The following is a 15,698-nucleotide window of genomic DNA, read 5'->3' as shown; positions in this document are numbered from 1 at the left end:
GTAAACTGGCAATTATATATACACACACAGTCTTAGGTATACCAGCGTGTTACCATGCCAACAATACTGTTTGTATGTGTCCAATCAAAATGTATGAAGAAGTATGATGTAGAAGCTCGAGTGTGAAAATTTTGACCTGCTGACGTCATGAAATCAAAACTTACAGAATCTCTGAAGTCACTGGGATTCATCCTCCAGGTTTGTTATGAGAATCCATGTGACACACACACGCACAAACAACCACACAGAGCACACACACACACGCACACACACACGCACAGACCAACGCCAGTGTGTGTGGAAAAACGTACAATTTACTGGTGCATAGTTTTTTTTTAATGTTTACAGCTCTAAGAATGGAAATGAAAAATAGGAACTATGCAAGAGCAATTAAACTTAAATGTACAAGGCATGCAGTATAAATACACAAAGTACCCACAACCAGCATCGTATCAATACTAATACTGCATTACTTAGTCCAGTAATACTTGTGAGATTACTATGACACCGTCTACTGTAACAGTGAACACCAGAATGATTTATAGATGTTCTGATACTAGTTCAGGTATGTAAACTTTGTGTATCGGCTGATATCAAGTACCGATCTGATACCAATATATTACAAAATATATACAGTATGTATCAGGGCCTCATTTAGGGATAATAAAGTCTGTGATATTGGATCGATGTATGGACTCACCGATACCCAATCCAGCATTTCAGCCTGTTTTAGAGTCTTTCCTGATACTGGTATCAGTATCAGTATTAAGAATATAACATATAATAAACTATAGTATAATACAGTCATTCTCAAAGGGGAGAGTTTATTTGGGTCACCAAAGAAATTAAAGATAATAGAAGAAATTCCTCAAATTTAAAGCAGCAGTACACCTTTTATAAAGCACTTACACAAAATGTGTGTGTTGTTTTAGGGAAAAAAAACAAGAGCCTGTGAATTTGGCCTAAATGCACGTATTTTGTCTCGTTTATGAAGCTGGCAAAAAATATCCTGTGTTGTTTTCCTTATCAGAGGAAACATAAACAATAAGATGACATGTTAACTCAGCCTAAATTCTTTTATTTCACATTTATTAAGTATTCAATGTTTAAATGTTTTCAATAACATGGTCAAGATAAAATAAGGTGCTGTATGGCAGTAAAAATAGTCATCAACATAAATATAAACATAAATTGTGTGGCGACAGTTTGTCATTTTTAAAAAGTGGGTGAAACACTGGTATATGTATGTAATATAGTCAGAATTGGTCAATCTAGCCAGATAATTGTTTTTGTGGAAATCAGAAAAGACAATTAGCATTTATTTAAAAAAAATGCATAGAAATATATAAATTTCCACTCTAAGTGAACTAACTGAGTTTTTCAACTGACACGTCAGTACCAACATCAGCTGCAGTTCCTAAACCTGCAGCGTTTCTGTTGCATCCAGCAGAAAAACCTGCAGGAAACCTTTGACCCCTGAAGTTTCAGATTTAACTGTTAATCTGTTCTCAGATCCTCATGAGGCTCACAGGCTCTTTTTACTGTCAGTCTTCTGATTCTGCAGATTTTATTAGTTAACGTTGTACATTTCTACAGTGATTCTGAAAAGATCTGTGTTCATTTTCCGTTTTTAACATCTCAGCTGTGATGTTGCTGCTGTTTGTGAGCATTCATCCTGAGTAACTATTTGTATAATTTATTAGAAGCAATAAATTAAATTTAGCTGACATGATTTTTAAAGGTCGGCTGCAGAGTAAAGGCTGAGTCGTGTCGTCTTTTCTTTTGTTTGTCTGTAATGTTTTGGTCAGGTCAGGTCTTTTTTCCCCCGCGTTAGTAAAAATTAAAATTCTGTCTTTTGTTTGTGTCTTGAACATGTTTTTGTCTGAATATGAATAAAGTTTTGAGAAAGATGAAACAGACTTGGTTCAATGATTGTAAACAAGTTTTCTAGATTATCAGTCATGTTGTTGATTGTTAATGATATTCTTTGTCATATTTATGGTCTTCTGTATTACACTTCTTTCTTTCTGTAAGATAAGATAATCATTTATTGATCTCCTCCTCTGTCAGGTGTTACAGTCAGACAAGCACAGACATAAAGTAGACACGACAGGCCCCATTACAGGCTGTTATTTATTTATTTTATTTTTGTTTTGTAATAAACTGATTACAGAATAAGTTCAGGGAGACATAAAGAACCAAAGGAGAATATATGAAGTGAGAAAAATGACAGAAACAGGAACAAATCAGACAAAATGTGTGTTTGGCTCTTCTTCAGATTCCCCACTGTGGGATTAATAAAGGTTTATTTTATTATGTTGGACCCTACAGCTCATATCTGATAATATATACAATATACAACATAATACCCCGCAGTCATTGTTGTATATCCATTACATATATGACAAAAATACTAAGGAAAATAAATTAGTATTATTAATTTAATAGTGTTCTACAGTAAGTTTCTATATATATTTTTTGTAGTTGATGTAGAATAAGAACAGGTTTGTATGTAATTTGTTAAAGATTGTTCCTGATTATTTTACAGGAAGAAAGTTGAGTTTTGAACAATCATTTATTCTGATAAAATTATTCCACATTCAAAACACTATTAAAAAATTAAAACAAAATAAATACATAAATAAATTAAATTAAATTAAATGCCCAAAGTAGACTCGACTAGATTTGCACATAAACTAAAATCACAATTTCAGTGTTCCTACACCTTTTCTAAAGTCAAACTGAAATTCTTTTCAATCTTTTAATTTTTTCCAGCACCGTCTGCAGCTGTGGTAAATATCATGTTTATGTACAAAATAAAAATTTCACATTTTCATCACATTAAATCAGATGTTATTCTGCTTTTATCAACAAAAAAGTAACTTAACCAATGGTTGATGCTAGCAATTGATTACTGATGAATGATTGATAATTCATCAGATATAGAGCACATTTTTTTCTCATTTTTTCCTCATTTTAATTTTTTCTTGTTTTTATCTCTCGTTTTTGAACTGCAATTACTGCAGACTACATTTCTAGACTTTTGATTAATTATCAGCAAATATCTCATATTTAATTTCTATATCTTAAAAGTTAGAAAAAAGGCAGCCATTTATTATGAAAGTAATCTGATTACAAATCCAAGCAGTTTCAAGCACTTCATCCAAAATCCAAGCACTTTTCAAACCTTGAAAGCATTAAAATTCAAGTGTTTTCAAGGATTTCCAGCACCTGTGTGAACGCTGCAAATTATACTAAAGTCGGTGTTCAGGCTGAGGGGCTCAGCTTTCCTTAGATACATTTTAGTTTCCTACTCAAATAATAAAAAGAAAGAAAGAAAGAAAGAAAATAACAATGAGAAGAGGGGTTTTACCTTTTCAAGTGCATGTAAAGCAAATATCACCATTCTAAATGTAATATAAGTTCTTGTTTGAACTCAGGTGTGTTTGCAAGGTGGCGATCTGAATAAGAGATTAGATGAACCTTTAATTGATCCTTTGAAGGAGAAATTCACTTTGACACAGCAGCACAAGAGAAAAAAGAAGCAGCATCATGGAAAAATGTGATTCAACAATAAAATAAAAACAGAACAAAGATAAATAAGTTAAGATAAAAAGAATACTATGTACAGTCACATGCAGGGGCCCATTTTCCATTTGTCTGGGACAGACTAAGTACAGACAAATATAGAAACTTAAAAAGAAGAAATAATTAAATGTGTACAAAATATACATAGAATAAGATGGAAAGTAGACAAGATCAATTAGACAAAATGCAACTGACACAATAACAGTTAGTACATCTTTGCAATTTGTGTAAACCATATATTTTCCACCATAAATGTGTTGGAGATTTGGAGCTTTTACCTGAAGAGTGAAAAGAAAAGATCTAAAATACAGCGGAGCCCTCTGGTGGACAAATGTGACACAGACACGCAGCAGAAGGAAACTCAATCAGCTAATTGATGAAGTTCAGCTGCTCAGACAGGAAAGGAAAATAGCAGTTTAACTGAAGCTGTGAGGGTCGACTTATCTTTGGTTTTTCACACATTTAAGTCATTTAACAGACAAAGTTTTGGTGGTAAAATGCCACAAAGGAGCAGCTTTAACTTTAAAAGCGTGCTGCTCATATTTCTGCTGATATTTGGTATATTCTGGAAACTGTGTGACTCACAGGTGAGCTGCCTGATGTCCTCCCTCAGCTCGGTTTGTGTCCATGCTTTAAAATTCATGTCACACAAATTTGTGTGTGTTGTTTTCTTGTGTTTGTAGGTGAGCAGAGAAGAAGCCAACAAACCTCCAGGTGAGACTTCTTCAGATTTTAAATGTGAATATGTTGCTTTACTCTTCCTCTCTGTGCATTTTGAAAATAAGCTTCAGGATTATGAACAGACCTCTAAATAAACAGACTCTCTAAACACAGATCTGTAGTGACGCTGTTAATAAAAAAAAAAGGATTATATTTTTAGAAAAGCATCAATTAAAGTGAAAGTGTCCACCTTTATCTAAGTAAACCATGGATCTCAGTAATAAAATGGATCTCTACCTCTTTGCCTCTACTCTTAGTAAATAAAACTGTTATTTAAATTTTAACTTGTCATCAAGCTCACTAAAACAAAATATTATTTAAAAATAAATGACAGGTGAACCGACTGAACGGATTAGTTTATTTGATTTTACATTCTTATTCTGATGCAAATCAAACAAATCAGTCAGACTCTTGAAAGTTAATTCATCATTTTTACTGTCTGATGTATTTAATTATCTTGTATGAATTCTATTGACTTTATCTATAATCTGTTGTTTCATGTCTTTTTAATTAAAATGCATGAAACAACAGATTTTTAGAGGTCATTTGTTTTAATATAATATTAACACTCCTGAATGTATCTTGATTTTCACATTGATATCAGCTGATATCACACTCATTAAGATCCAAATCAAAATTCCTTTGATAACTTTAGATCATCAAAGTCTGTAGGTAGTGCTGACTTATTTTCGTGCTGATTGGCCGAAAAGGTCTGGGAGGAGTTTGCAAAAATAAGATTCTGATAAAACTGAGAAAAAGTCATAGAAGTTGACATTTTTTTTTAAAGCAGAAGACTAATTGAGAAAAGATGCAGATGAATTGAACGATTAAAATGGTGAGATCCATTTTCAAAATACTTGCAAAACGTAAACTTCATTGCTACAGCGCCACCTTGAGGTTAATCAGTGCCATTTTTCTTGGCTGAGTACTTTTAGCTGAGAAAAATAAGAAGGCAGAAAAAAGAGAACAAAACAAACAGGCATCTGCTTGGATCCCTAACTAATGTTACACAAACAAAAACTACAAGGTGGTCAACAAAAAACAAACTGCATTATGGGAAAAAAAATTATAGACGGAGATGCAACAAAAGTCCATCTCTGTTCACCATTTAAAGCTGCACATGGATTTGGTTAAATCAAGGTTCTGTTGAGGTGAGAAGCACATTATGACTTGTTTAGGACGTGAAACTCGAAGTTTAGGACTTGGGAGGACTTGAGTGCAAAAACTAACAAAATAACAAGGACTTGGTCCCACCTCTTCTTTAGACTCTATAAAGACTCGTCAAGTCGATATTCATTCTGCACTGAAATGAAGTGAAACCAGTGACTGCCTGGAGGGTTTGACATGAACCTAAACATCACAGATATTTTGGGAAATAATTTACACCAAAAATATAAATACAATACTTTTGTTTTGGATGGATAGTCTTGGCAAAAAAGTGCTAATTAACTCAGATTTTAACTGACTTGTAAACAAGATTTGAGAGAAATAACCCTTTTGTTTGTCCAGAAGTCTTTTTCTTTTAGATTTAGACACCACTTGTGTTTGTAATGAGCTGCTGTGTGTCTCTGAAGTTGCTCTGTTTCTTCCTCAGATGGACACGGAGGTGACGACGGCGCTTTCTTCGCCTTGCGGAGTTGCCACCAGCTGCTGCACGGCGACACCGGCGAGTTTTTCTCCCCGGACTACCTCTGCTCCAACCCTCCTCTGTGGTGCAACTGGACCATCCAGGTGGACCCTGGAAAGAGGGTCCAGCTCCACCTGGAGGACCTGACCCCCGACGACATCTGCCACCTCAAACAGGACCAGGTCCACGTGGACGAGCCTGCGGGACATTTCCAGGGTCACAAGGTCCTGCAGAAGTGCTGGCATGAGGCCAAGTACACGTCCTCCTCCAACACCCTGTACGTGATGCTGCTGATCGGCGGCTGGCCCAGCCCGCCGTACAGGGGCTTCTACGGACGCTACCAGGCATTTGGACCTCCGGTGGTTTATATCCCACAGGAAGGACTCACTGAGAGACACAGGAAGTCACAGCCTTCACCTGGACTCGTGGACTCCAGTGAGTCTGGACCAGTTGGTGAGCAGATGGGGTCAGATTTATCGCAGCATCCAGCGCCAGAAAATTCTGATCTCATGTACGATTATTATGATCAACCGTCAGCCACGAGAGCTGAGCTGTCCTGGGAGCCCGAGGAGGACGCGGACACAGAGGTGAGTGGACATGGACACTGAGGTGTAATACCTAATTTTTTTTAAAGCATCTTTCAGCTCGTTGTTTTGGTTTTATGGCCACAAACTTGTGTTCATTTTCTTTCCGTTCTCCTCTTCAAACTTGTTTCCAGCAGCAGGCAGATGTTTATCCAGAGTTTTCTCAAAACATCTGCCTGCTGCTGATGCAAACAAGGTTGATGAGAACTGTGAGATTAAATCAGACAGTGACTGTGGAGTCGAATCAAAATAATCACTGATAAGAGATGATAACAGGCTCAGTAGAGGAGGAGAGCTGGTGATGATTCTGGAGAAATCACTACAAGAGACACATCATCATTTGAGCCATTTGTTAATATAAAAATATTGATTCTGACCTTATATAACACCCATTCTTAGGAACTGGGACAAATCATGTCCTACCAAAAATCTTTAAAAACGCCCTCCAGTGAAAATCACTGGTGAAATAAGCAGTAAACACCATGTCTGAGTATTTCTTGCTTTGAAACTGCAGTAGGCAAGGACAGGATTCAGTCAGGCTGGGTTTATGATGTCATAAACCTAAGGAACCAATCCTGTTAATCTAGAGGTGCAGCTCCTGAGGGGTAGAGATGGGGTTGGTGGAGAGGGCAGGATTATTTGCATATTGATGAATCCTTGAATACTAAATGAAGGCAAGGTGTAGAGCTCTATGGAAGCCATTTTAATGAGGTGTTTGAACTTATTTTGAAAAAAACAAAAAAACAAAAAAAAAGCCCATCATAAACAGTTTATTACTTCTGACTGGAGGGGGACTTTAAAGTTTTATTCACGCTACGTTTACTCTCGCTATCCAATGTTATAGCAACTAGCTAGTAAAAGTTAGCAGAAAACACACCGCTACCTTGAATCAAATACAGATTTCTCTGTATTTTAATGTTAAAAACATTGGGGATAATGTAAGTACACAACTTAACAAGTAGATCTATAACACGTCTAGTGTTTTTAGACATTTTAATGCAGAAATGTTACACATTAGCTTTTGTTGTTCCATTGTTCTTAAGGAGTTGGCTGTTCTTTTTATGCAGTAAGTACATTTTGTTTTAAACCTGTTTTTTTTTTGCCAGCCAGAATTAATTAATTTCCTCTGATAGTGTTTTGAAATTCTTTCTTCTTATTTTCTCTGAGGTGGATGAAAACCACCGTCCTGTCTCAGAGAACTACACCCATGTCCACGCGGTCACAGCCGAGCCCACAGTGCCAACACCCACACAGGGGACCTCTCGATCGGGCAGAGGTGCCTCTCAAACCCCCTCAGGCTCGTCTGACTCAGCCGTCCATCCTGCGTCTCCACAGCAGCAACATGACGGTCAGAACGACGAGCTCGAACCCCCCACGAGCTCCCCAATGGCAGTACGGAGGAATGTGGAGGAAGAAGCTTCACCCCACCCAGAGGAAGCCGCTGTTACAGAGGAGGAGGTCCTGACAGAGGAGGAGAAGCCTGAGGATGGTGAGAGCATGACGGAGGTCAGCGAGGCCTCAGACCAGCTTCCTCCCCCTTCTGATGGACCAGAACCAGAGGAGCCTGAGCAGACTCACCCTCACCCCAACATGGTGGAGCCGCTGTCGGACCACAGAGGGAACAGTGGGTACACTTGTGTTTGACTCCATGTTCATTAAATGTTTATTAGAATAATGAAACTTAAAGGACCAGTGTGAAGCGGCCTTGTATGAGAGTGTAGTCTGTGTTTTACCTCCACTAGATGGCGGTTAACACGCCCCAGTAATTTTACCTCACAGAGCACAGGAGTCCACGGCTGCCTTGATTGATTAGTTTGACTTTGGTGAATCTGAACTAACCTTTTTAAAGGGGACACAACTTTGGGACACAGGGGAAAGAAATCTTTTAATTTTAGGTTGACCTCTGTACCAAATCACCTACATCCAAGTTCATTTTAGTCTTTAATCTCTTTGACTTTGTGTCTTTTTCTTGTAGTCAATATTAGAAATCACTCTAATCAAAGTCCACATCTTCCTGGTGGTGAGTACAGAAATGTCTAATTTATGTTTAAATGTGATAAAATGTAAGATGCATCTATTTACATATGCAAAATGTTGTTATTTACTATCTGATTTTGGTCCCTGACAGATCACCTGTTTGAAGTTGCTGTTGAAGTGCATTTCAGTCAGGAGTTGGAGGAGTCCTGGGACGACCTGGTCGGGTCGCTGCTGCTGTCAGTAAAGGCTCTGGTGTGTTCAAAGGCATTAGAAAGGCTATATGTAACATGTAGAGTTTCTGTATGATTATTAAAGAGAAACAAAAGCATCACTGATACCTGAAGACGATGACATTGTCGTGTTTCTGTAGATCAGCAAGCAGCTGGAGGCTCAGCGCACGTCGCTGTCCATGTCTCCTAAAAGGATAAAAAGGTTGGTCCACAACAGTCTTCTCTCATGTTTACTTTCACTGAAAGTTTTCACTTGCACCGGGTCCATCTCAAGTCTCCTGACTCCATCCTTGTTTCCTTCACTTGCATCTTACTTCCTCTCATTAAAAACATGATGACAAATTCCCCCCCAAAAAAGAGGAATCAAGGAAATATGTTTGTGTGAACTGAGGCTCCCTTTCCTCTCGAGCATTACCTGAATGCCAGATGTCAGTTTCTATCATAAGTATTTATTACAGTTTAGATCAAAGTAGTTTGACTAAACTGGTTGTGTGTGTGCAGGCTGACTGTTGGCGTGCTGTACATCCTCTGGCTGCAGACTGGACGGGGGCCTGGAGGTCCGCAGGTCCACAGGGCCGTCCACGCTGCCATGCAGAGCCTCATCACCAGGGATGTCGCTGTCGGGGGAAACCACAGGAGAGCTGTCATCACCTCTGTGTCAACCGCAGGTACAGCAGGCATCAAGCACTCCAGTATGAAAGAGTGGAAGTGTTTGATTTTCCCCACCCCTTCTTCTCCCAGTTAAAACTGCAGTGCAAATGCATCATGGATGTGTGATGGAAGAGAGATCAGGAATATTCATACATATTGAAGGAAAACTGCGTATCGCACAGAAACTGTGGCTGCTTGTTTGTTGCAGGACACTTGTGTGCAGACAGTATGGAGCATATATAGACAGACGCTTCCATGTGGTATAAACATTGTCGTCATGCAAGCATTATGTTGACATGACGTTTGCAGTCTAGACAAAGGCTCAGACAGCAGAGAGAACTGCTCATTTTTTCATGATTTGGAAACCTAATTTTACATCAATCAGATTTATTGTTGATTTAAGCAGACTTTAAGAACTGACCTGTAGGAAACTGAGCTACCAGGAGTCCTGATCTCCCTCTCTGTCTCCCTGTGTGTGTGTTTCAGATGTAAACGAGTGTGGGACTCAGCTGGTGCTGTGTGACGTTCATGCAGACTGTGTGAACCACTTTGGTTCGTATTCGTGCAGCTGCAGGCCGGGCTTCCAGGACGAGTCCCGGCTGGGTTCAGGAGGAACGGTCTGTGTCGATTTGAAGGCTGCAGGTACAGATGCTCTGACTGGACATACTTCATTGTATTGTATTTACTGTATTTAAAACAAACCAAAGAGGCCAACAGCTGCTGACTTGTGCTGTTTGCCCGCAGGTTGCAGCTCCGGCCTGTCTGCTGAGACCAAAGGAGTCTATGTGCTTTTCTTCCTGCTCAGCTCGCTCATCCTGATGCTGCTGGTGGCCGCCGGCATGCTGTACCGCCGTCACCGCCGGGGGGCATTCCTGGTTCGCTGCCACAGCCGTGGCAGCATCTGTCCTCCTGACCTCAACAACAACCACCACCACCACCACCACCATCATGACAACAGTTTCTCCGGCCCCGCTGACTCTGAGCTGCCTCCTCCACCCCCACCTGTCCGGGCCTTCAGGGAGGGCTGGCCGCAGGTGAAGGAGCGCTGCCCGGCTGTGGACCTGCCGCTGCTGCGCTTCAGCCCGCTGCTGCCACCGGACAGCTACATGGAGCCGCAGGAGGGCGGGAAGATGTGAAGAGATGGTGGACCTGGAGCTGTGATGCTCCTAAATATCTGAACTCTACTCATTAAAATCTGTTTTCATTTGGTTTTCTTTGCATTTTGTCTGATACTGTTCACTGTTCATAGTGTGTTGAATTAAAGTCACTACAGAACAGTATTTCCTGCTGTCTTCCTTGAAGTTTATGACACAAAAAAGACTAAGAGAGACATTACTGTCAAAACTTGAAAGGAACAGTTTACTCCTAAACCAAAAATACATACTTTCCCACTTATTCTGTGATGTCATTTATCCATCTAGATTGTTTTGGTGTGAGTTGCTGAGTTTTGGTGCCAACCCCCCAAACATTTGAACTATGCTAGCCAACTCAGTTACTGTACAGAAGAAAGTGTGCATCTACTCACAGCAAGAGGCTAGCTGAGCTAACAGCAGTTAGGGGTTAGCTACTTTAGCAACAAGTTAAACCATCTTTCCTTCATGATTCTCAATCAGGAAACTCAAATTAGATCAGAGAGTTGAAGCTGAGCAGCCAGAGAACATCAGAGGAGAAACCAGAATATATTTTGTCCATAAGATAAGATCTAGTTTCACCAAAATCAATGAATAACATCATAAAGTTGAGCTAGAGACAGAGCAGTTTGTTCTGGTTAATGGATGTAATCATCCTTCTATGCCCCGGAGCATCATAAGCCAGAAAGCATTTGATTGGACACAACTTTAGTCACACCCCTGAGAAAAAGAAACTCTGAAATATGAGAATATATATTAGAATATCAACAATTTTTTTTTGTCATTCTGTCAGGCCAGATACTGGCATTTAGGTGCAATACAAATGTAATAAAACACCTAAACATTGATTTTTGACTTCACAGGAACTTTTTATATTATCACTGGACCAAATGACTGCATATCAATCACTGGAAGTGATCAATCCACAGACAGTTTCCACCTAGTCTGCACAAAGTCAGGATAACGTGCTCCTTTATTAGTCCCACAATGGGGAAATTTACAGTGTTAGAGCAGCAAAGTGGATAGCAAGAATATAAAGAGGCATCAATAAAAAGATATGAAAATATCAGGAAGAGGAAAACATGAACAATTTAAACAAAGGAAAAAAATGGGAACACTAAACTTATGAGCAACATAAACATGAGAAATATAAGAATACAAACAGTATATACAATAAAAGGAGACAATATAAGACAAAACATAAACTTGGACCATTTTAGTCTCATGTACTCACCGAGTTAAATAAACTAACTACTGTGTTCTAGTTTAAATATGAACAATCTGATCCTGCAGGAGTCTCATACTGGGGACACTAGTGTGCATGTAAACCTACTCAGTGTAACTCTTGAGAAATGTGCTGAAATAAGTTTTTCATCTTTGTGTTGATGTAGGTTTCTGCTGTTTGACTGTGTGGTCCCATAAAGACACATTAAAATTCAGTCATTTGCCTGATTATACAGAGTGACTCTGTGGCTCAAGGACACTCCAGCGGGACACGCCGTGGCCCGTTGTGGACCTGTGACCTCCCAGTTTCAAACTGGCCACCCTGCATGGCTGTGTGCAGGGAGTGGAGTGTAGTCCGTGCCGGCCCACCTAGTCCAAACCACTTTAATAGGCTTACAGCAGCTAATCCAGGGCGCTGTGCTGTCACATGGGGAGTCTGCTGACCTTACTCTGCTTTATTACAGGGTGCTTGTCCCCTCAGCCTTTCTCTGCTAAAACAACAAGGCTTTTCTTCACCATTTATTTTTTCTTCATGCCTCTGTCCGTTGGTGTTTTATAGCTCAGAGAATCAACCACACATGATCAGATAGTTATATTCGTTCTACCTGTATCTTATGTAAAAGTTTGTTTCACTTTTTAGCCCATTTTACCTGCTAGTTTTGGTTTAACTGCATATTTTATACTGTAATGTCGCCTTCTCCAGCATTTCCCATTTATCTGAGACAAATAAAGTAACCTTAACTCTAACTGAAACCAGGGGTTTGCAACCTTCATGATCAAAAGAGCCATTTTTAGGAACATTTAGAAGAAAAGGCACCAAGCCAGAGACATAGGCTTTGACAAAATATTTAAAGTTTTAAAAATCCTGTATAGGCTACATATGTTTACATTTGGAGAATGTAAGAATCACTTTAGACTGTAAAAAAAAAGTTGAAATACCTCAAAATTACAAGGCAACATACTGTGATGTTTTTTGAGTCCAACTAAAACTTTCCACATCAGAGTACTTCCGCCATCACTGTAGTTTTCTGGCTCACTGGGCTTCTTCTGTTTGCCACCTTTCAGCCGAAACTGCTGTAACTTTTCTCTGTTTTATGACAGAAAGTGAAAAACTAAAATGTCCTTCCAACAGGCCGAGATAATCACATGAATACATTAAAATCAATAATCTAAAAATAATATCACCGGGCAGCTGTCCACAGCTTGAGGAGGGGGTGGCGGTCCACCCTCCACGCTCAGCTTCCTTCCTCTGAGGTCGAGGAGGGCGCTCCTCCTTCGTTGCTCCCCATGCTGAGCTTCACCTGCCAGGCAGCATCCTCCACCCATAATCCCCTGCTTCAACCCCCACCTCTTTCTTACTGTATTCTCTTCTCTATGAAGGTGTAGGTGTGTGTGTGGTGGGCTTCACTTGCAGACTTATGTCTTTTATAACATTAATATATTTTAAGTCCTACGATTAATGAGCACTGTTAGTCACAGGATAAAAATAAGAAAATAGGAACAATGTTCATCTGTTCTGCTGGATTTCATCTCCTTGTGTCATAACTAAGCAGCAGAATTTAAAAGAAAAAATGCTGTTATAACTGGAATGGTGTCCAATACTTATATAACATTCATGGTTACATCTGGTTTTACAAATCAGTGGCAAAAGTTGTGCAAAAAGATGAAAAAGGAGGTTGAGAGAAGTCGGCTTGTGTCATTGTGTGTCTAATAAAGTTACAGAATTTTTGGATGCTTCCTGCACACGGTGAAAATACTCCACAACAAGTCAAAGTCCTGCATTCAAAACTTTACTCATGTATTATCAGCTAAACAGTAATAAAAGTATTGTTGTGCAGTAAAATTGTTTACTCAAGATAATCCACAGACCTTGTTGTGAGCAGTTTCATGTAGGAACTACTTTCTGTCTAGTAGAAAGAAAATAGTTCTGGTAGATTCAACTGCAGAAAAAAAGTAGTTTCTGCATAAAACTGCTCGCAACAAGGTCTTCTTTATTATTTTATTTTTTATTTTTTTTATTTAACTGGAAAGTATTTCTTCATTGGAAAAAAGAGTAAAGAATGACACTTAACTTTTTTTTTTTACCAATGGCTTTGGCAAGAATTGGATCTGATCGGTTGAAGTTAGCCCAGGTTAGACGTGACAGACAAATGGTTCATCCAATCAGCTGCCAAGAGCTTTTTTTTTTTTGTAAAGTGCCTGCCCTTTTCCAAACTGTTTCTAAGGACAACTTCCCAGATGGTTCTGTGTAAGAAACTATCTGGCACATCAGGTCACAATTGTCCCTTTTACTCCTTTATATCCTGTTGGTTAGTTTCTGTAAGTTTTGAGGGCCTTTTAGGGACACTGTTAGCGGTTACACTCAGTGTTATTATTCTGGATAACAGTGGCTGTTAAGGGGCTAACATGTAAACCTGAGCCTGACCTGTCGGCCACCCACACTGCTGCTGCAGGTTGAGCCGAGGCTCATTAGGCTCCGTCTGTCTGTGTGGCGTCCATGTGGCTCCATCGGAGCAGATCGCTGCTTTTCTGCCACTGTGGTCCACAACACGCCGCCTGCCTGGTGGCCTCAGACTGCACACGGAGAGCGACACGCTGCCGCTGCCTCTGATGGAGACAGCAGGACAAAGAAGAATCTGAAACACAGACTGAAAGTGACTCACAACAACCGTCACTTCACTGGGTTGTTGGTTTAAAATATCAGATCACCATTACGCGTCTGAATCCTCACTAACTGGTCAGATTTGCAGCTCTACAAAAAACTGAAAATTAGGACAGAAAATTCAGTTAAAATATAGACAGAAATTTGCCCTTATTTTGCCGCATCGTACCAAATCTCAAACTATTGTGTTTGCATGCAAAGTTGCCGATATCATGTGCCATGATGAGTCAAAACATGCTAGCTTTAGGGCGTCTGGGTAGCTCGTGCTCCTCTGCAGCAGTTGTGGGTTTGACTCCCACCTGCATCCCTTTGCTGCGCCCCACTTTCTCTCCCCATTTCCTGTCATATCTTCACCCGTCCTGGTGGCATCAAAGCGGAAAAAATATATTTAAAAAAAACATGCACACTTCAGTGCACTGTTCTTACCTGGTGGCACCGCAAGAAAATGTTATTTTTCTATTTTAAGCTGATCAGTATCATTATTATTAATGTTTTTTAGTAACTGGTCCCTGTCCGCTTGTCAATTTTGCCAGAGTGGACCCAGGAAAAGCAAGCTGAGTCACAGTGCTTTAGCGGCTGTATCTGAAATGGCCAAAAAAATATCTATAGTTTGGTTAGCTTTATGATGTGGATATCTTTGGGGTTACCATAACTATGTTACGTACATCATCACTGATGTCACTGAAGCGACTTGCAAAACTAAAGTCACTTTGAGGACTGGTGCGCCGCTTTCAGCCATAAACGGGTACCGCAGGCATCTGTATGAGTCGCTGAGGGGCAGTGACAAATTGTCGGCATCTGACATGTCGGGAATAAATCATAATTCATTGCACAGCATCAGATTTGTTTTATGTAATTATAGTGTAACCTGTCACTGTCATTTTTCCCCAGTAGAGTGAAGGGGGGTCAGAGGTCATTTATGTCGTCTTTGAAACTTGTTTTTTGATGAATCAAGACTATTTAAAAATACTTTTAGTAGTTTAAAACTGTTTAATAATTTTTTATACAGTTCTATTTCATTTTAATCTATAAAAGTAAAAGAAAATGATACATTCAGAGGCAGGTGACAGTTTTATTTTCCATTGTGTGTGTGTGTGTATGTGTGTGTGTGTGTGTGTGTGTGCGCCTACATTTGACCTGTTGTGACAGAACAGCTGAGGAACGCTGACCTTGCATCTCCGATCAGGATGAGCTGCTCAGTAATCCCGTCAGTGTTTAATAACCTGATCCCAGTGTTATGGGCTTCATTATATCAGAGGAATCAGACTCCGGGTTTCTTCTCATGGCACGCTGTGCTGGAATTGG

General features: G+C 39.6%; 1 protein-coding gene across 1 annotated transcript; it reads left to right on the top strand.

Annotated features, from left to right (window-relative positions):
* The first annotated feature begins 4,045 nt into the window (after nucleotides 1-4,045).
* On the top strand, nucleotides 4,046-10,657 carry LOC146329396 (uncharacterized). The gene is made up of 10 exons (XM_084712085.1): nucleotides 4,046-4,175; nucleotides 4,272-4,302; nucleotides 5,903-6,522; nucleotides 7,687-8,143; nucleotides 8,495-8,539; nucleotides 8,648-8,748; nucleotides 8,867-8,928; nucleotides 9,228-9,394; nucleotides 9,864-10,019; nucleotides 10,122-10,657. Exons 1-10 carry the CDS (start codon nucleotides 4,086-4,088, stop codon nucleotides 10,511-10,513), a joined length of 2,121 nt encoding a protein of 706 aa, XP_084568211.1. The 5' UTR covers nucleotides 4,046-4,085; the 3' UTR covers nucleotides 10,514-10,657.
* Nucleotides 10,658-15,698: the final 5,041 nt, after the last annotated feature.

This window comes from Lutjanus erythropterus, chromosome 3 (genome assembly GCF_056507025.1).
Source record: "Lutjanus erythropterus isolate fLutEry1 chromosome 3, fLutEry1.hap2, whole genome shotgun sequence".
NCBI classification, from domain to species: Eukaryota; Metazoa; Chordata; class Actinopteri; order Lutjaniformes; family Lutjanidae; genus Lutjanus; species Lutjanus erythropterus.
This window is presented reverse-complemented; position numbering and strand designations above follow the sequence as displayed.